Raw genomic sequence first — 21,611 nt, 5'->3', positions numbered from 1 at the left:
TTCATCATATGACAGAGCTGACCGTTCCGCCAATCACAGCGCTCCTTCTATGCGCGCGCACCTTCAAATACCAAGATGGCCGTACTTTCATCGCCGGCGCGGGTTATTTGAATTTTATAATTTTTTAAAACTCACATAACATACTCAAGTGCTATACTACTTACTAGATATATGCAATATAATAATAAGCCAAGGCTCAATACAATAATATACTTACTCGCGCACTAGTACTTACTTTTATGCCCAACCAAACTGACTTAATACTTGTCAACCTTTTATAGACGTTTTTTTTTTTTCATCTATTAATAGAGGTAAAATCGATACTACTGATGAATAATGAATAATTTAAAATTTTATTCCGAAATAATTAATGCGATAAGTCTGATTAGTTGGCAGCAGGACATTACTAAATATAAAACGGGAGTATAAGGGTTATTAATTATTGAATAACGCGAGACAACGATTATCTGTCACATTGTTTTATATTATATTGAAACAGGCCGTGTGTACAGTATTATTTTTTTTTTATGATATATTTATTTATTTATTTATTTATTTATTTATTTATTATGCATTTTGTATATTTTTTTATGAGAAAATTTATTCTTTGACTCGCTTGTATTTAACACCACAGTTGGCGTAATACTAAAAATAATTGAAAATACTTTAAAAATACTCTTTGCAAACGACAATCTGAATTATTATTATTATTAATATTAATATACTATGTATATACGAGATACGATTTTGGTAATCTCTTTTTCTTAAGTGTGTATTATATTTATATATAATTGTTTTTTTTTTTTTTTGCCATTTGGTGGCTCTACACACTAAACGATACTTATATTCATTCCATATATCTAGATAATCACAAGAAATAGTTAATTAATTTATATTAACATTAATATTATCGATACATGTATATTAATCATATCAATAAACATTTATTAATGATATTGATGAGTCGTGATAAAAATTATAAAAGATAAAATAGCAGAGCTTGTCAATAGATTATTTTTTTTGTGCAAATAAAATATATAATTCTTATTGTAGTTGCGGTAATAATAATAATAATAATTAAAATTAAATATTGATTGCATTGATGGATGACTATAACGATCGCCATACTTCTTAAAAGTTTTTAGCTTATTTAATTAATGCTATTTTAAAGTTAATCAATAAACAATTTAAAATTAAGATGTTATCTTGATTATTATTCCTGGGCTTACTGTATATTTGAATAAAATCATTCGTTCCATTTTTATATTGTTACTTTTTTTTTTTTTACATTCTTTCAGTCTCCACTGTTTTCATTTACTGCCCGCAGACAAAAAATGCTCAGACATTTACGCTACTTGATGAATTATTGTTATTATTATTATTTTTATTATTTAGTTTCGCTTTATTTGTTGGAATTAAAAGTAGATTCATACTTTTCGTCGACATTTAATTTTACCCAACTTGTTTATATACATTCAAATATACACGTATCATGATAAGTAAGAAAGGCTACAATTTATTCACCATATTTTAAAAAGAACGGCCAAAAATTTTTCGTAATGTTCGGTCGTGAATTTAATTAAAGTCACTACTAAGAAAAAAATAGTGAATATAAATGAAACTGACGAGAAATTTGTTTTTTTCATTTTCTTTACCTCATTTGTTAATATACTATTATTTAATAACAATAATAATAATAATAATAATAATAATAATAACAATAATATTAATAAATAATTGATAATGAAAGCGAGAAAAAAATATTGGTCCGTTTATGTTTAAATTTCTAACAATATCGTAACGTCAGACGCCAATTCTACATATTTTAGCACTTTTAATTATGTATTTTTCCTCCAATATTTTTTGTTACACAATATAATCTCTATTTCAACATCAAACTATAATCACAGTAAAAAAGTGCACACATAATCCATTTAATCAATTTTAAACTAAAAAAGTGTATCAATAGTCAACAAGTTCTTAAATATAAGAAAAATGATCTAATTATATTATCAATAATTATAATTATAATTAGAATATATAAATAAAATTATATATAGATTGTCAAATATTAATAATAATAATAATAATAATAATAATAATAATATTACCCTAAAATATACTTAAATGTTAAATTGGTATGAATCGAAATATAAAAAAGATCACATCACATAAATATACGTAGATATTGTTACATGATAAAAGCATATGACTATGATGATAAATGATTATTTAATAATAGTAATAATAATAATTGTTAGTATTAGTAACTACTTATTAATAATTAAAGTTGGTGGCATTTTTATCCAACTTGATGAGTGCGCTCGACACCGCAGGTAAAAATCCGTAAAATTCTGGTCAACAGTACGGATTTAAATTTATCAGGTCGTTCTCAAATGCCGTGATTGCCAATATCAGTATCATTCCTCGGATTGGCCTGGTTGATAACATCTTCTGATTGACTAATGCTGAGCGTCGACTCGCCGCTGTCCATCGGCAATAGCTTGAGGCTGTTGTTTTCATTATTGTTGTGATTATTATTTATATTGTGTTTGGTAGTGTCCACGTGAGCCAATTCTATCGGAAGATAAATCGTTCTACAGTGATCGATATCGGCACGACAAAGGGGACACCGTTCACAACGGCGTGCACATTCAACACAGGCAACAGCGTGTCCGCATGGAAACAATGCCGTGTCCAGGCTTCGATCCATGCAAATTCGGCAGAGCATTGCGTCCAATAGTCGTGAAAGACATTCTCGAGACTCCTGAAATGTTTACGAGATTGTTTGATTATTAATTTTGTATACCTCTATAGAACAATCGATCGATACCATAATAATCATATTAATAATAATAATAATAATAATAATAATAATAATAATAATAATAATAATAATAATAATAATAATAAGACGTGAATGAATTTATGAGAAGCAGAAGAGGAAAATGGAAGATAAGAACAAAAGACTATACCTTGCACTTTGAATTTTCACAATCTCCACAGTCATGCTTATCTAAAAGTTGACTTTCTTCTGGCAACCCAATATTCACAGCCTCACAGTAAAGCGCTCTTCGTGCATTATCATACACCTCCCGGCAAGTTCTGCGGATATCGAAGACATATTTTTTACCCAGGGTCGAGTCCTCGTTGAAAATGGAAATAATAGTTCCCTGGAATAACAAATGATACCGAGACGTTGGCTAAGTACAATTTATTTACATTCTTATTCTTCTTATATATTATTTTGCCTTGAATCTTTCTAGACTTTTATTATTTATCTAGATTTCGTTCTTCTACAGTCTATTGTGGGTATCTTGCCACATTAATAATGACTATTACCTTAAGATCACGTATAAACTGAGCAGTGACGGCGCTCCTGACGGTTTCACAGCTGTAAAAGGCATGCTTTTCCGTAATAGCCCGGTACAATCCACTCGCTGATTGACTAGAGTCCAATTTAAAGTCCAATGACGTTTCTTCACCGTCAAGAGACAGGTAGATCAGGTGAAACATCCGTCTCTGGGATGTCGCACTCTGTATGGCCGTGTAAGGTATACTGAAATAAATATTTTAACAATTTTTAGAACACCTATTTCATAATATCATTTTCAATTGCTTAATTATAAACTATTAACTATAAATTGTAATTAATACTTACTTTTGTTTTTCATCATTCTCTCCCCGGTAAACGGTAATTCCGTGCGGTCCAACGCCGATCATCGAGACTGCGTTTGAGCCAAATTTACTGTGAAACATTTCCTGGCCAAATGTGTCCAAATTAGATACTTCTTTTAGCAGCCAGTACTCAGCTGTTGAAGCTTTCATTCCCTGTAAAGTGCTCATAAGTAATAACAGTAAAAAAGTTAATGAATAAATAAACTTTTTTATGGGCGTTTGTATTATGTATTAGAGATGGAGGAGTTGAGATGAGGAAAAAAGTTTACTAAACTCACTTTTATTTCTTTGTGCTGCTGAATTATTCGATGAAGAAAATCGTGGGGTTTCGGTTCGCAAGGACCGCTAGGCTGAATTTGACAGCATTGAGAATAAAGCCCATGCGGTGGAGACAATGGATCGTAATCCCCAGCTTCAGCTTGCGCCAACAATGCCACTAGTCTTGCAACTGATGCCCAGTCTGTAACTTTAAGTCTGCCTTCCAACAGTTCCAGACGCGAGTGCAAGTAGAATTGATGTCTGAAACAATTCACATTCGATATTAAATTCCGTTCAACTCTTGATAATTATAGTCATTACAATTATTGATTTTATCATTATTTCTAATTATGGTTCTTTTAATTTACAAATTGTTTTATTTTAAGAGATATAATCATTTAATTAATGCTTATACAGTAAAAAATTAAAAATCAAGATCTAGTTACTATGAAAATGGTCATAACTCTTAAAATATTGATTTTAGAAAAAAATCATAAGAGACCAAAAATGTAGCTCATAAAATTTTATAAAAAAAAACGTTTGTATTTCATAGATCTATCTCCAATATTTTAGGAAATGTAATATTTTCGAGTGTCTAAATAATGAAAAATAAAAAATTGCTATTTAATCACTACAACAACAGTCATAACTTCTGAAATATTGATTTTTGGGAAAAATCATAAGAGACCAAAATTATAGCTTAGAAAATTTCCTATCGAAAATGTATATGTTCTATGTGGTTATTTTTAATATTTTCCAGGATACAATGATTTAAAAAGTGCTCATTATCTAATTACTATAAAAATGAGCATACCTCCTAAAAAATTGATTAAAAAAAAGAAAAATATTACAATTACTAATTATTAAATACAGTCTAGTAATAAATTTTTTGAATAAAATTTTTATCAATAATTTTTAATTAGAATAATTAATATTTAAGAATTTTCTTTTTATTTAAATTTTGTTCAAAAAATTAGAGATGCAATGAAAAATTTTCAACAAAAAATTAAATTTTTAATGATTCACTCAGAGACTCTTTAAAAAAAAGTTAATCACTGAAAGTATATATCTACCCAAAATACCAGTAATTTTCTACAACATGTTATAAAACAAGCACAAGCACAAATACTATATACTGTATTAATTAATTACCTGGTTGCTTCTTGTAACAATAAGTGAGGCGGTACCCAGAACTTAACTCTCAATGCAAACCGCAGCGGTGCAACTCCTCCAGTTTGTCTCTCAATAGGATTACGTAGATTCAACCAGAGCTCTTCGCCTTTAGCATTTTGATATTTAAGTCCAAAGTAATCACATTCTTTACTTATTCCCAGACAGTTGCAAGCCTGTAAAAAAAAAAAAAAAAAAAAAAAAAAAAATTTAATATACGATTAATAAAAAACTTGATTTAGTACCTTAAAAGAAAAAAAAAATGAATATGAAAAAGTAATATAAAGTTTAAACTTTAACGAGTTATAAGTTTATTTTGGTCTGGTCTATTAATAAAATTTCAGATTGGGTTATTATAGAGGCACCGGTACAGAAAAATTGAATTAATTTAATATTTAAATGAGTTTATTTTATTCCGAATACATATTTCGTTTGTTTGATAAATTGTTTCGAATATAGTTTTTTAACTTTATTTAAATATATGATGACCCCGGCTTGATAACCCAGTTTTCCGTTTTGTTTTTTCCGATCTGAAAAAATTTCGTAGAATTTAATTAAAAAATAAAAAAGCAATTTATAAACTAAAAGTAATAAAAAAAAGAATTTATAATTGTTTTTCGCAATTTGTTGAGAAAGCATTGCCGAGTAGAGATAATCCTCGGATTTTTTTACTCTCCTCCGTTGACGTGATATAAAAATAAACCTGTATAAATTAGTATTTTATCTTCTGGACGAGGTGTTGCTCACGTACTCACGTACATAGACGGCAACTTGCGATCGCGAATAACCGGTCGCTACCCCACGTACGTGATTCGCTTTAAACGCTTAGCCGGATGAAAAGGACGTAAACAAGCCCAAGAAATATCAACGATCGCTCCTGCCGTGACTTATCTAACATTAAGTCTATAATCCTGAGTACTTCCCTCGCAATCATATATAATACAATAATAATAAATTTATAGATTTTATTCTATTTATTATTTTATTACACAGATAAAGTTTCTCACTGGATTATTTATTGTGACAGCTTTTTTATTCAAATTCCACCATATCGCGTAATTACATAAATTGACCGTTTTTTCCCCGCAAACACCTGTACTGACGGTCTCAATACGTTACTCAGACTTAACTTGTAATTTACGCAAGGCCACTGTCTACGTGATCATGCTAATAAACGTCATATATCTTCATTGTCATGATCAACCTCCTCCGCTTCTTTGTTTCTTTTTTTTATTTTTATTTTCGTCATTCTCGTATCATACACATCCATCAGCACACATTCTATTTTAATTATCTGAATACCATCGCAATCGTCCATCTGATGGTGCGACAGGAAGTCTACCAAAATATCCTGTCCTATGCTATAAATTTAACAGATTCTCTTCAATCACGCTATTATTTAATTAAAATTTTACATGCTTTGTAGAGTTATTTTAATAGTTTGCTGTAAATGGAAAATTATTGGTACAAAAATAAATTTTAATTTAAATGTTAATAAAAATAATATTTCGAATTTTTGCCTGAATGATCACTCTATTTGTCTTAAAATTTGATAAGAAATAATTTAAAAAAAAAAAAAAATTCTCGGAAAAATGATTAAAATATTGAAAAATTGAAATTAAAATTTTTTTTTAATTTTTTTATTTCTACATGTAAAGTAAGAAAAAAATCGCTAAACTGATAAGACGCATTTTATTAAAAATTTTCAATCGACAAAGTTATTATTATAACATTAAAAGTTTAAAAATCAATTGAAAAATTTATCTTTACAAATTTTCATAATTAATATTACAAACCTGACATAAAATATAATAATTTAAAAAACAATTTTTTTGCAAAAAAAAAAACAAAGTATCCGTAAAATTAAACTACCTTTAATTTTCTACAAAAAATTCTCTGTAATTTCCTCTTACTTCATAACTCTACGTCCAAATGTCCACTTAGATAAAAAAAATTAATTTAATTCAATAAAAAAATTATCGAACCAAGAAAATAATTTTTAAGAACTTACACGGTTTGCTTTGAGTAAAAAATACAAATAATTATCCTAAAAATTTCTTACGATGATTCTTACTCATATTAATTTTTCCACCCAAGTCGCGTAAACTTTAAACAAATTTATCTGCACCACACTAGAGACCAGTAATAATTTTTTAGCGTATACATAACTTTTGCTCTGCTGTTGTATATTATTCCACGGAAAACAAGAGGACAGAATCTACATTATGTCTTGTGTTGTTGTTCTACAAATATATGTACACATATATAAAATAAATACATATATACATGCATACATGTACAAAATGCGATCTGAGTTTGAGGAGTAATAGAAATAACATGAGTGATTTAAAGTGAGTGTAAAATACAATAATAAAAATAAATTAAAACTTTTGTTTATTCACAAAAAGAAAAGTATATCCATAGATCGAGTCTGTATTTTTTCTTCGGCTACCGAGTAGTTTATTAAGGCCATTGCTTCGATAAAACAATGAAAAGAACAAGAACAAGAGCTTAAAATCAATATTAATAAACAAAACAAATAAAATTCTGGAGTATAAATTCGTCCGATGTAATAAATATCTATCTACTTAGCAGGATGCTGGCGACTAAAAGTGTAAACAATATTTAGTATTATATTGTATCGACAGCTGAGCCATAAATTAAAGCAAACTTAGATTTGTGTTTTCATTTGCTAGAAGCTCGATTTAAAGAGGATATGTTACAAGTATTGTGTTGCAGGTCGCGGTCGAGAAAAACGCAACATAAATTTTAAAGAAATAGAATGAAGAAAAAAAAAATAAGAAGTAATTTGAACTGTGTACTCTATTACTCGTATCTATAATCGGTTTGGAGTGAATTACCGGTAAGGGGTCCAATCCGGTAGACTCTATTCGTATATGTAATATATATAATGCTTGCTGTATCCTGTCCCGTCGTATGTAGTGTGTAGTATGGACTGTATTGTACGTAGTGGCTATTACGGGTCTTTTGTCCGCGGATAAATGCCCGTTATTGTCAGGGAGGTACACAGGCGGATTAAACAGCCGGATACCAGGGGCATTATACTCCCAGGGATGAAACCGGACTGTCTATGCCTATGGAACTAAACCGTACTCTTCTTCATTGTATTTACGGTTTTTATTATATTCATTGTTACTATTTTTTATAAATTTATCCTGTTTTACAAATGTCACTCTTGGCACACACTGTTTGTTAATGCCTGTATTATGCAAATCACCGGCAATTAGTCTAATGTTAAAAATTCTGCCTGCTGGTGTATCAATTTATCATTTTAATAATGCCGTCATTTAAAAACTATACGACGAAAATTTATTTTCAGTGAACGTATTTTTTAGAATTTTTATTTGGAAATTTTATCATAAATATGTATGCCAGTAATTTATGGTCGTATATTTTAATGTTTTAATCCGCATTATAATTTCGAGGTTGCAATTTTTATTGCTTGGTTAAATAATTGACATAAGACGATGTTATTTTAACTTTGGAATTCGGTAACGTCAAAGAAGCTGAAATCCTGAGGTTGACGTGACATATTTGTAGAGAATTTCATGTACTACCAAGTCTCTTATTATCTTTTCAAAGAGAAGATTTGCTCGACAGTCATTAGAACCTGACAAAGTTAAATTTGTATGAAAGAAAAAATTAGAGATTAGAGATTGACAGTGAAATTAACAAATTTTGTGAAACTATTATATTCAATTGAGTATAGATAATAATAATCAATGATAACAAATATTTTAAATATTATCATGACAATTTGAAGTATATTAAAAAGAGAAAATTAACTTAATTGACGAGAAAAAATTGCAAACCAAAAAAATCACTTCAAAACTAAGAAATTATTTCGTTTAACTAATTTTTATTTAATTCAAAAATTTTTTGCCTTCTTCCAAGAAAATGAAACTCTAAAATGATTTTCTTGGTTCAAGAAAAAAATATTTTTTTTTTTTAAATCAAATTAAGTTTTTGTTACAGCGCCGTTCTTATAAAAATAATTCTACAATGAATGTTATAAATTTCAATCAAATTTTCGTGTTATAACAATTTTTTAAACACAATCTGAAAAAAAAATTAAACATTTAAATATTTATTCTTCTAGGTAGAAGATATTTCCATACATTTGATTAAAAATTTAAATTGAACTTCAGATTATTATCTATACTCAAGTGTTTTTCAAGACTTTTTTTTCTCAAGAGCCTAATGTATCCATAAATCATATTAACAATACCATTTGAAAAATAACAAAAACCGTATTCTCATATGAATCTTAAAAACTCATATTTTAATTATGATACAAAATTAAATATAAAAAAAAAACACATCGACGTAAATTAAACATGTAAATATAAATATAAATACATAAAATATTGTAATGAAGAAATATTTATTTAAAATGGAATTTGTTTATTGTTTAAATAATTTACTGTTAAAAAATGTCAAGGTATAACTAATAATATTATTTTAATCATAATGTTGATGTAAAAATAAATTTATTCAGTAATTCGACGTTTGTCAACTGATGAAGATTCAAATACTCGTGGTACGGTGAAGAGTAAGAGATAAATGATAACAACAAAGAAAGACTGAAGAGACGGGAAGATATCGGGGCCATTGTAAATATAGAGAGAAAGAGAGAGAGAGACCGCTCTCGAGTCCAAAGTCCGCGGACCTCGAGTTTGTTTCATGTATATATATTTATATTGTACACACTACACACGTGTCTGCTCGCGACCGTATATAATACTATGTTATATACATGCTAGGTGTGTGGGAGTTTATAGACTCGCTTTCTTCTTCTTTCTTTTATTCATATTTTATTAACTAAATTTTATTTTTTTCTTCTCTTGTCTTCTTCTTTTTGTCTACTTATTTCTTCTTCCTTCATCGTACATGTCGACAGTTTAACATGAAGTATATTATATTATAAAAGTGTATTTTTATTTTTCTTCTCGGCGGAAACACTCGCTAGGCTTCAGTTTAACTTATCGCTTCATCTAATCACAGCCCAGGGTGCGGTTCTAAATGTAAAAAAAATTATCATTTTTTTTTTACACATTTGGGGTAGAGCTTCGCTGTGTTGTGTTTATAGTTGCTATATGTATACGCAAGGATAAATTTGGGAACGAGTTTTTTTAGGTCGGCCAAGACCACACGTAACAATGACGGCGACATACGAATATACTACAAGGCAATACGATGAAGAAGCACGTGTACACGGTTGGACTTTGGAACGGGAAAGACCCAATCGACAACATTTTACTTATGCTGTTATATACTGGCTGCCTGCCTTCGAATACACTCGTATCACTGCTATTAGACTCGAGTGCAAGTGAGCGAATTTTATTTTCGTAAACCCGACACACCGAGTCATCAACAACTCATGTTTATTATCTTACTTTTTACTCATTTTTAATTATTTACTATCATTGTTATTATTATTAACCAGTTCTGCTCATAATTTTATTGTCCAATGGAGTGTAAAAAATTTTTTATTTGCAAAAAAAAAATTTATTGGGGTTAAGTTTATAATTAAATATTTGCAAGCATATTCACAGTTTGCTCAATTGTTGAATTGGATTTCGGCTTTTGATTTATATTCTGGCTCAAGGATAATAGATATAAGTAAATTGAAAAAGAGTTTTTTTTTTTTAATTTAATGCTCTAAAAAAAATATTTCTTGTCGTTTATTCGTATCTTCAATATTAAACCCAAAAATTGAAGTTTGAAATTAGAAATGAAAATTCTTGAGTACTCTAAAAAATTTTTTATATACTTTTTTTTTTAATTTTAAATTATAATGTTGATAAAAATTTTAATTTTATTAAAATTTTTTCTTTTAATTTTGTTGCAAAAATTATTTTCTGTCTTAAAATTTGGAAGCTCAATTTTTTGGCTAAATATTAAAAAACGAAAAATGATAAGAGACCTTTTTTTTTGGAGTACATAATTTTGTAAAAAGAAAAATCTCTTATTTTTTCGTATCTTTAATATTTAGTTCAAAAATTGAAATTAAATAGAAATTAAAAAATGAAAATTTTTTTATAACTTTTTACTTGAATTCTCAGATAATATAATAAAGTCGATAAGAAATTTAATTTCAACCAAAAAAAATCTTGTAATTTTCCTTTAAATTTATTCTCTGTTTTGAAATTTTTTATAACTTAAGCTTTCTTAAAATTTTATAAAACAGACTTATTTTCTCCGATTTAAAATTATCCACAGCATGTATTTAAAACCACAAGTTTTACGATCAAAGAAATATTCCACAAAGCACTAAATTTCTTAGCCTTCTCGGTAACTATATTTTTCAAGTTATTCAAGTATGACTGAACTCTCACTAACGATCTCTCGATATTTTCCGTTTCGGTTTCACAATAATAACGAGCAGCAAACCAAAGCAGAAAAAAATAAATAAAAAATAAGAAGTAAGGTAAAAGAAGAATAAGAATAAGAAGAAATGAGAGCGAAGAAAAATAATAAAAACTAACCAAATACAATATATATTGCGGTAGAATACGGATGTATTGATTAATGACTACGCTGTTGGGAAATAAGGAAAGCGGATAGAATTTTCCCGAACCGAGCAATGGCTATTCTTCTGATGTAATTAATTATTTAAGCGGCATATAATAGTATAATAGTATCAGAGGTCTTACACTCTGGCGCGAAGGTCGGTTGTGCTCTCTGACGAGCGAGTAATTGTGACAATATTTAGTTGCAACACTTTGATATTATATCTACAAATCTAAATATCTTCTTAGCCGTATCACAGTGTAGATAGGAGTGAGGACGTTAAGTGTAACAAGTATTTACATTTTAGTGCGGCTATTAAAAAAAGGCCGAGTTTAATGACCTCGTAAAACTTGTGCACGTGCACGATCGATGCAACACGAGTGATCTTTATCCTCATATGTGCTGCATATATATATATATAATATATATATATATATATATATATATATATATATATATATATATATATATATATATATATATATGTATACCTGGCACACTGGTAACTAGTGCATGCTCTCAAGCTTTTATGTTATATTTCTCTGTATATAATTGCACTGCACTGCGACTTAAACTTGGTATATAAACGTTAGACATTTTCATTAGCCTTCCTTTTCCGGTTGTTTTACTCTCCTGGGAGAATTATTCCAGCAAACTTCCAACTATTTATCAAGTAGCTTTTAATAAAATAAAAAGTCTCTTTGAATTTCTCTACAACAAAAAAGATAAATATGCTATTCAAATATAAGTATATAAGTGCTACTTTATATTTATATTTATTTACTTTATTTCTTTTCACATAATTGCGTGGTTAATATTATATGGCAAGAAACTAGATCGTTTAGAGAAATTAATTACTTTAAAACCCACCCTCGACTGACAATGAAAGAAAGAGAGAAACTTCTTGCTGTTTTAAGATGAATAATAAAAAATATATTTTCGTTGAAATAAATCACGAGTCAAATCTAAAGAAAATTATTATGATCATACACCAAGAGAAATAAAAATTATTGTACAATATAAAATTACTTGAAATTAATTATTAAAATTTATTGATTTTTTGACGAAAAAATATCAATATCTGTTTTAATTATAAAATGTTTGCCTTTATTATAATGCAAATACATGAAGGGAAAAATATTGTCAGAATGAGAGTATGTATCGCTATTTTAACTATACGCCGTACAGCCTCAGTTATGCACCATTTTTTTCTCCGAACGGTGAAACCTCAAAATTACGATCGTATAATTATTTTAAGCGTTAATTAAAAATTTAATTGAATTTAGCGGTACAGATCTTCATGTTGACAAAATTTCCCTTTTTTAACGGAACTGTACTTATATGTTTACTCGAGTTATTCGTTGTATGTTGAGTCAAACAAATTAGTATGTAAATCAGATTACCGGATTGTTATTTTGACGGAACGTCATTCGAGGTTACGATAAATAATTATTTTTTTTTCCGCGAAGCTTTACTTGAATTGATTAAAAATTACTGTTATCGAATTAAGAATTTCACCAACTATTCAGACGCTAAATTATATACTCAATAATTATTAATTTTTATGTCAAGAAAATTTTCTTTATAGTTTTATTTTAATTTCTCAATTTACACTCAATTAGTGATCTGACAATATTTAACAAATTTTAGGGCGAAATTATGTAGATGAAGTGCTTTTTTAAAATTGATATTATTGAATGATACTGTCATAAATATTTTGAATTTCACGTGTTTCAAAAATAATGAAAGAGGAAACTAAAAAAATCGGACAGATAGAGAAAATTTTTTAAGTTTTTATCAAGATATGAATTTTCTTAAGTTTTTTAACTGCAAAATCTTTCAAGCTGATTTTGAAGTAACTTACGGCATATAATGCAGTTTTTCAAGTATAGTAAAGTGGTTAGGTCAGAAAAGTTAGTTTGGTAATAAATTTTGAAGTTGTTCAAAAAATAAAAAAAAAAAGAAACACTTTTTCAAATTTTTCGACGGCAATATCTTTTGTATGAATTGATCAATTTTCATGCAATTTGCGACACTCGATAATATATTCTCAAATTGAGAGCTGATGAAAGAAACATTTTTTTTTTTTAGTTTTATTTTTGAGATTTCTCAAAATAAACTGAGTCGAATCGATTCAAACTTTTAAGAAGTTTATACACATATATCTAGACAACTTTGTGGGAATAGTAAAGATAGCCTCGTCCTACGACGTCAAAAGGTGAAGATCTAATGAAAACTCTATATAGTCTACTGTCCCTACTACGAAGTGTTTGGCAACAAAATTATAAACCGGGCAAACTTAATTGATTTTTATGTAAAAAAATGTGGGGAATTCAATGGTGCTATTTGCCAAATTGCATAAGTAACAGCAAATTAGTTATTAGCAAAAAAGTGTGCAAATCGATGCTAGGTCATACTTTAATCGCTATTTATATTATAGTTAATAAAGATGATTGCCTAAAATATTTTTTTTTTGGCAAGCCCCATTATTGATTCATACGAACCAACCATTTTTTTTATAAAAATCAATTAATTATTAGTCCAAAATAATTAATAAACTTTTACAAGCGAATGCTACCAATTGTAAATATTATTATTACATTTGTAATAGTAAAAATTTGGTTTTCAGCCAGTACCAATGGCCGAGTGGTTATGACGCTCGCCTTCGAACCATTAGGTACTGGCCAGACATGGGTTCGAATCCAACCAAAGTCGAATAGTTTCTCCACAATATATGCGCCTAGTGAGAAAATTCTCCAAACGAACACTTTCGACTGGTGAAGATTTGACCTATTGCCGACACAAGTGTATTTAGGACCAAGAATACACTAAGACCAAAAATGTTGTAAATATTTATATCTAGTGCATTGAATGACGAACAACAAATTTTTTTTTGTAATAAAATTCACAACTATACATTTTTTTAAAGAGTTAAGACAGTCCCTCCATGGTGTGTAGAGTGGTCAGCATTTACTATTGTCGGAAGGTTGATACCATTGTCAAATAATAATTTACTATAGGAATATCATATCAAAATGACAAAAAAAAATTTTTTTTAAATTATTATTTCTTGACAACAAAAAGATAAAGAGCTACTTTTTTTTATTAATTTATCAAAAGAATTTTTTTTTATTCTATTACTTTTTTTTCCAATTATGTCGAGAAATTTTTTTTTAATATAACAGAGAAGTTTTGGGTATATATTCAAAGAGTTTTACATGCTTCAAATGAGAAGTGAGCCTGAAAAAATTGTGAATTTTTTTATTAAATATCTTACAGTACAAACGGTCTAAAATTCTTAAACTTCGACGTTTATTAGTAAACGTTGATAGTAAACCATAGAAAAAAAAAAAATAAATAAATAAAATCTGTCAAAAAGTATTTTCTCGGAGGAACTACCTTAAGTTAAAAAACTATTAATTGAATTTTTGACCAATATTTTTTTTTTAATGAGCTATGTTTTTCAAAAAATAAATTAGATACATCTTGATTCTATAATTATTATTCATTATTTATACTTTCGTAAAACGCCAATGTAAAAGTGATACAATAATAATACCATTATTATTAATTAAAATTTATGAAAAAAAAAATTTATTTAAAATTTAAAAAAATTTTTTAAAAGTTTAAAATTTTTCAAAAATTATGTTAGAATTTCTTTTGGAAGGATTTTTGAAAAATTTTTTTTTCTTTTGTAAATTTCTAAATAAAAAATTTTGAAAGGTTTTCTAAATTTCATGTTATTTAATAATTTTGTAAAAATGTGTAATGTAAAAAGAAATTGGTCCGTAATAACCTGAATCACCTGCTTATTATTATTACTGTTTAAAAATTAATATAATCAAAATACCTCTCCATAAACTTTAATTAAAATAGGAATAAATTTAAAAAATGAAAAATATGTAAGTAAATGTTTTTATATTTATTTTCTTGATAATTATGGTGATTAAAAAGTAAATGAGTTCGTATAGCTGTTAAGTTATAATTCGCGTACCGTACGTGTAATAGTGACGAATAAGACATAATATAGATCATTATAGATTGGGTGGGAGCTGGGACTCACGTGCAAGGTCGCTAATAACCGGCAATTACTCTCTAATGATATTCGATGATACATGCGTGTGTATGTATACAAACTGTATTATTATTATACACACAGTATTACGCTCGGTAGCAATAAATAACCAGCTGATATATAGTTATTAGAACTAGGTTGACGGACGACCAACGACTATTATTTGTATATATACAAATATATGTGCATAGCATATTTGTATAAAAGTCTACAAATACATGTACGAGATTATAGATCATATATTAGTCAATCCTTTTCTTTGAAGGTGAATAAGAAAGCGAGAATCGAAAGTGACGATGCATTTAAGTCTTTAAGCTGCTAGACGAGTTTGGTTATTATATCATTATAGTTTTATTATATTGTATGTATATGGTATCAAATAAAGTTATCTGGTGACTCAATTTGTGAGAAATATATATCGTGTCTCTAACGCTTAAGATTTTTATCTGAATGATATTTTAATTTAGAAATTCTGAATAAAGAATGAAAGTTATTTTTTATGAATAGAAAAGATTTATTTTAATATCACCCTACATATTTTATGCTCTTTGCACTTTCTTTGAAAATTTTCACATATGATTTATATTTCTGGTCTAATGGCTTTGGTATGTCATTAAAAAATATAGCTTTAATTATCAAAATTAAACACGAGATTTAAAATTTAAATTAACCACATTTTTCATTCTAAAAAGGACTATACTTTTCTTTCGAACGAATATTTTTATTCAAAAAATAGTGAAAAGAACTCTTTAATTATACATAAAGCCTTTGTTAATTTAGTATGCCAAGAAGTTTTTTTTTATTTAGTTTTCTTATTATACTGTTTTTGTGTTTTCACAATAACAAGCAAACTTTAAAGAAATTAAAAGTTTTTCTAGTTTTCTGTACAGTAAAGTTTGTATACTATACTATAATATTAATATATTTTTTTTCCGTTTTATATTCTCGAATATTATCCGCGAATTATTTAATTAATAAAGCACTGTTTTTTTTTTTTTTTTTTTTTATTAAAAATAATAATAAAGGAAAATTTTTTATCAAATTAAATTTTACTTGAGCTAATAAATTTTTGTCGTAACAGCAGTTTGAATGGTAAAAAAACAAATTAATTTAAAAAAAATAATACTTTTTGCAAAATTTTTTTTTTAATCTTGAACAAATATTTTATTTGTCTCACTATTTAAAATTCAAGTACAAAAAATAAACTGTTATTACAAAATTTCAATAAATTTTTATCTTTGCAAAAATTATTCAAATATTTGACATTCCACCGAATTTATCAAAGTGAAATAATTTAGTGACCACTCAAAATATCTATAAAATTTTACGCTGGTAATATATACTTTGATAGATATAATTAATTGAGAAAATGGTCGACAAAAAATAACAAAAGTCTAGGGTTGAAGCAAAATATTTTTATCCTGACTACACCTAGTCCCTTAAGTTTTAATCAGGGCAAAAGTATGTCTCGTTACATAATTTTAACTCTAAAACTATGCATTTTAGTTAAATTTTATACGAAGATTCTTTTTAAAATTATCTAATGTGAAAAAAAAAACTATTTAATAAATTATAATTTTATAATTATAAAATAATTTATTCATCCCTCAAAAAAATTTTTTTTGAAACAATTATAAGCCCAGGATTTGTAAAACAATTTTCAGGAGATATTTTCATGAAATTAATTTTTTTTAATTCCGATTGCACCCAATCCCTTAAAAAATCTACACATTTCCAATCATCAGAAATTTTTCACTTTCTATCTTAAAATATTGACCAACAAAAATAACTTTTTACTTTTCAAATGAATCATTTCTCCTTCTCCCAATTAATCTCTGATTTATAGTATGTTCATACTTCTGAAGCGATAAAAAATGATATATAATATTTACACGCCTCTGAGATATTAGAGACAAAGTATCACGGGTGATACAAAAAGCAGAGCAAATAAAATAAAAGCGGCAAGTAAAAGTTAAAAAGTTGATGTTAGCGTCGGAGATCATTTACGATTTACCGAAGCAATTAGCGCTCTAATCAAATTCTTGGGTGAAATATAAACGAAAAGACTTGGAGGGTAAAGTTTTTATAGGAGGTTTAATGAAAAGAGGCAAACTGCGATTTTTCTTAACGATTGACACTTGGACTAATTTGAAAACTCTCGCGGACACCGAGACCGAGAGCAGGGAATGCAGTTGGTAGTTGTTATACATAATATAAGATATTTTTATGCCAGAAGTTTTAGTTTACAAAGAAGTTCAAACTCTTAGTGTCCTTTGTACTCTTGTAGTTTTATTATACTCTAAGCAATTATTTGATTCTACAATCTGCAAGTTATAATAACGACAGCGATTGAAATAAAGTAAATAGTTGGCGATAGCGATACTTTGGAAGAGTTTCAAGTGGATGCTGGATGCTGGATGCTGGATGGATATTAAGTTTATTGGAATAGAAGGGGAGCTAAGCAGCTTCCTGCTTAACGAGGACAAAAACAAGTAAAGGAAAATGATAATGTTATATGTTATATGTAAAAGGAAATTTTACACGAGGTAGGCGTGTTGATCTACACGCACGGGCAGACTTGAGCACTAGTAACATCACCGATTGCTTTACTTGCAGCTCGACCGGCTGGCTCAACTCGGATGGCAATATAGGAATAATGTTTGCAAAGTTTAATGCAAGTAAGGAGAGCAGAGAAGCACCGTAGTTGGATACGTGTGTAAATGCAGATAGATATATAATGCTAGGGAGTACCGGCGTATTATATGAATTATATATACATATGTGCCGTTGCAACAAAGCGTCGACGACCCATGCAAATAGATTGACCCTTGATTATTATAGGACCTTTTCTTCAACACCCCACGCCGCGACATTTTATTCATACACACTCGTGGATTTTGTTCAACCTCTACTAAATAATTATTGTTACATTGTTTATTTTAAACAATTATAGGTGGTCATTTATTTATAACTGTGAATCACTTTTTGTTATGACTAAGCCAAAAAGTACTCCGATTTGCAAAACAGCATGGAGAGTTTCGCTTACAGGGTGATACAATGGATTTTTATGGTAAAAAAATTGAAATTAATTTCGAGTGTTGGATTAAATTTTTTGCAATATGTTGAAGTTACTGTTTGGTCAGTTTTTTTTTTTTTTTAATTTTTTATAAAGTGAATTGATAAAATTTAATGACTTAAACGACCGGGCAAAAAATTCAATTAAAAAAAATATTGTAAACCAAGAAAATAGTTTTGAAAAATTTTATTGTTTTAAATCAAACAGAAAAATTCTTTATTGGTTCATGAATTTTCCTGCTTAATCAAGAAGATGAAGTTCAAAATTATTTTCTCGAGATTTTTACTCTTGGATTGAGTTTATTTTTTATGTCTGCTTGATTTAAGCTGACTAAAATCTTCAAAATGATTTTCTTATTTAAAGTTTTCTTCTTTCAAACCAAATTAATTTTTTTTTAATTAATGTGTCAATATAGATATGGCAAATGATAAAAAATAAGAATTTCATTTAATTGAGAAGCAACAGAATAAATTAAAATTAATTATTGAATTTTATAATTCATTATGTACTGTTAGTTGAATTTAGTGAATAGTCTGCGAAATGAACTATACAATCTTACATTAAATTGTATACTCTTGAAATCTAAAACCTCTATAATTGATTTAATCCATTAAATGTATTATAAAAAAATTATGCAGTTTAAAAAACGCTTTTTAAATCCAAAATGGAGAATTAAATTAAAATTAAAAATTAAATATCAAGTAATCTTGAAACAATAAAATAAATTAATCCGATGATTATTAACAGAGTAAATCTAAGTTAAAAGATAGTTTTGTAAATCCGTTTTAATGCCAAACATTATTTTATTATAAAATTCATGAGACGTTAAAGAGAGTTTAAATTTGGTGTCTTGGGTCTTGGCTGTATCCTTATCTCAGCAGACGGCTTACAATGAGATTAACTTAAATTTAATACAGATAAATTATCGAATACAAACTCGATGAATAAATTTGTAAATTAACTATCTTTCGATAGATAAAACTCTCTAGAAACTAATTACCATATTTAACATTTAAATGCACACATACGACATATACTTGTCAGTATATAATGTACATTATAAATATGTGATGTTTAGTATAGCATTACATAAAGGTTATTAAAATATTCAATAAACAAATGGACGTTGAGTAATAGTTAGTTTATGCTGAATTTACGGTTCCGTTATTTGTTTACAGTTCACTTGAATCAATAGTGTTTTTTTAACACATTTGCCAAACATCGTACTTGACCCATATCGTCACAGGGATATCGACAAATTTAATCTACTAGATGTCTAAAAATAAAAAAATTTATATCTATATACAAGATACACGATGTTCATTTTGTTTCCACTATGATAAACAATAAAAAACAGATTTTTTATCCCAAAGCTAATTGTTTACTAGCTGGAACAAAGCTCAATCAAATAACAAACACAATTGTATGTGCATATATAAATATAATAGATATAAAGTATTTACAAATGTATTATTTACCTTCTCCAAACATTCACGACCTATAGCCCGAGGATCCACCTGTACCTCCAGGATCACCGAGTTCGCTTGACTCACGAGACACCACATCGTTTTTTCTTCTTTTATTAATTGACAACAATTGTATTATAATTTTACTTTTATTTCTTCAGCACTCGCGGTTCCGTCACTGGTCACGTACTCTGATTATTAACAATGCTCGAATATAAATAAATAAAATAATAATAATAAAATAAAATAATTGAACATAAATAAAAAAATTAATTTAACGAATTTTTTTTTAAAACAACCGAACAACCGAATAAGTGATAACGATGTTGATAAGATCCGATTAAATAAAAATAAAAACACACTCGGCACACCCGGACAATAACTTTTTCTCGGAGCTTTTAATCCTCCGGATTCGCGGCTTTTTGCAGCTACTCAAAAAATGATTATTCTTTGTCATAACAGTTAGGAATAACAGCAACTAGCAAAAGTACCACCAGGTTAAAGAAATCCGTTGAGCATGGCTGTCAGTGATGTTTCCTGGTAGTCGGTTGCTACGTGCAGGACCAACGTGATGATGCGCGTACTAAATTTATTATCCGTCAGCCTTTTGATCTCTTCAGCTTCTTCCATTTCTCGGTACGTCTTATCGAGCACTGTCAACACAAATAACATCGAAAATTATTACTATCTCACAAACAAACAAAAGAGCGATTAGATTAGCAATTAATTATCGGTAAATATATAAATATATAAATAAAACAAACCTGGAGTACTGTTACTGTTACTGTTGTTGTACTTCAGCGTTGTATTATTGAATGGCGCTGGTGCGGTTGGTTCCGTAGTGCGGACCGCCGACGTCTGTGAACCCAACGCGAATTGTGTACGATGCGAGACATAAATGTACGAGTACGAGTAGTGGAGACCCAGTGGAGAGCAGACCGAGAGAGAAAAAGAAAGAGAGCGGTTGAGGCGCAACCGAGCTAAACCAGAGCCAGCATTAGGGGAATCACGAACTCACCAGCTGATCACCACTCCCACCACCATCTTTTTCTTTTTCATTTTATTATTTTCACCCCTTTATTTCTTCCTCCATGTCTCCCACGTACGTTTCTCCGTGCCCGTGCTCCGAAGCTACGTCGTCGTCGTCCTCATCCTCACTTCTCCACTTCTCCGTGCTCCCACTTTTCACTCTCGCGCTCCGACCAATCAGCTGCCGATTTTACGAATAAAAAATATATATACAGACGGATTATTATTATTACAGACACTTTTTATTGTTACGTCTTCGTCATCATTGGAAATTGTTACGCGCATGCGCAGCGCGGAAACTTTCAAACAATAAAATTAACCAACT

The 21,611-nt window shown here is 28.4% G+C and overlaps 1 protein-coding gene across 1 annotated transcript; it reads right to left on the bottom strand.

Annotated features, from left to right (window-relative positions):
• Positions 1–535: 535 nt before the first annotated feature.
• Dnr1 (E3 ubiquitin-protein ligase defense repressor 1) lies at positions 536–21,389 on the bottom strand. The gene is made up of 8 exons (XM_074246389.1): positions 21,022–21,389; positions 20,270–20,910; positions 5,089–5,282; positions 3,957–4,197; positions 3,662–3,831; positions 3,343–3,559; positions 2,976–3,173; positions 536–2,767 (listed from the first exon to the last, which is right to left on the bottom strand). The coding sequence occupies exons 2-8, from the start codon at positions 20,354–20,356 to the stop codon at positions 2,393–2,395; spliced, it is 1,482 nt and encodes a 493-aa protein (XP_074102490.1). The 5' UTR covers positions 20,357–20,910; positions 21,022–21,389; the 3' UTR covers positions 536–2,392.
• Positions 21,390–21,611: the final 222 nt, after the last annotated feature.

The sequence above is a fragment of the Cotesia typhae genome, unplaced genomic scaffold (assembly GCF_013202065.1).
Source record: "Cotesia typhae breed Kobodo isofemale line unplaced genomic scaffold, CoteBio_Ctyphae contig_48, whole genome shotgun sequence".
In the NCBI taxonomy this organism is placed as follows: domain Eukaryota; kingdom Metazoa; phylum Arthropoda; class Insecta; order Hymenoptera; family Braconidae; genus Cotesia; species Cotesia typhae.
This window is presented reverse-complemented; position numbering and strand designations above follow the sequence as displayed.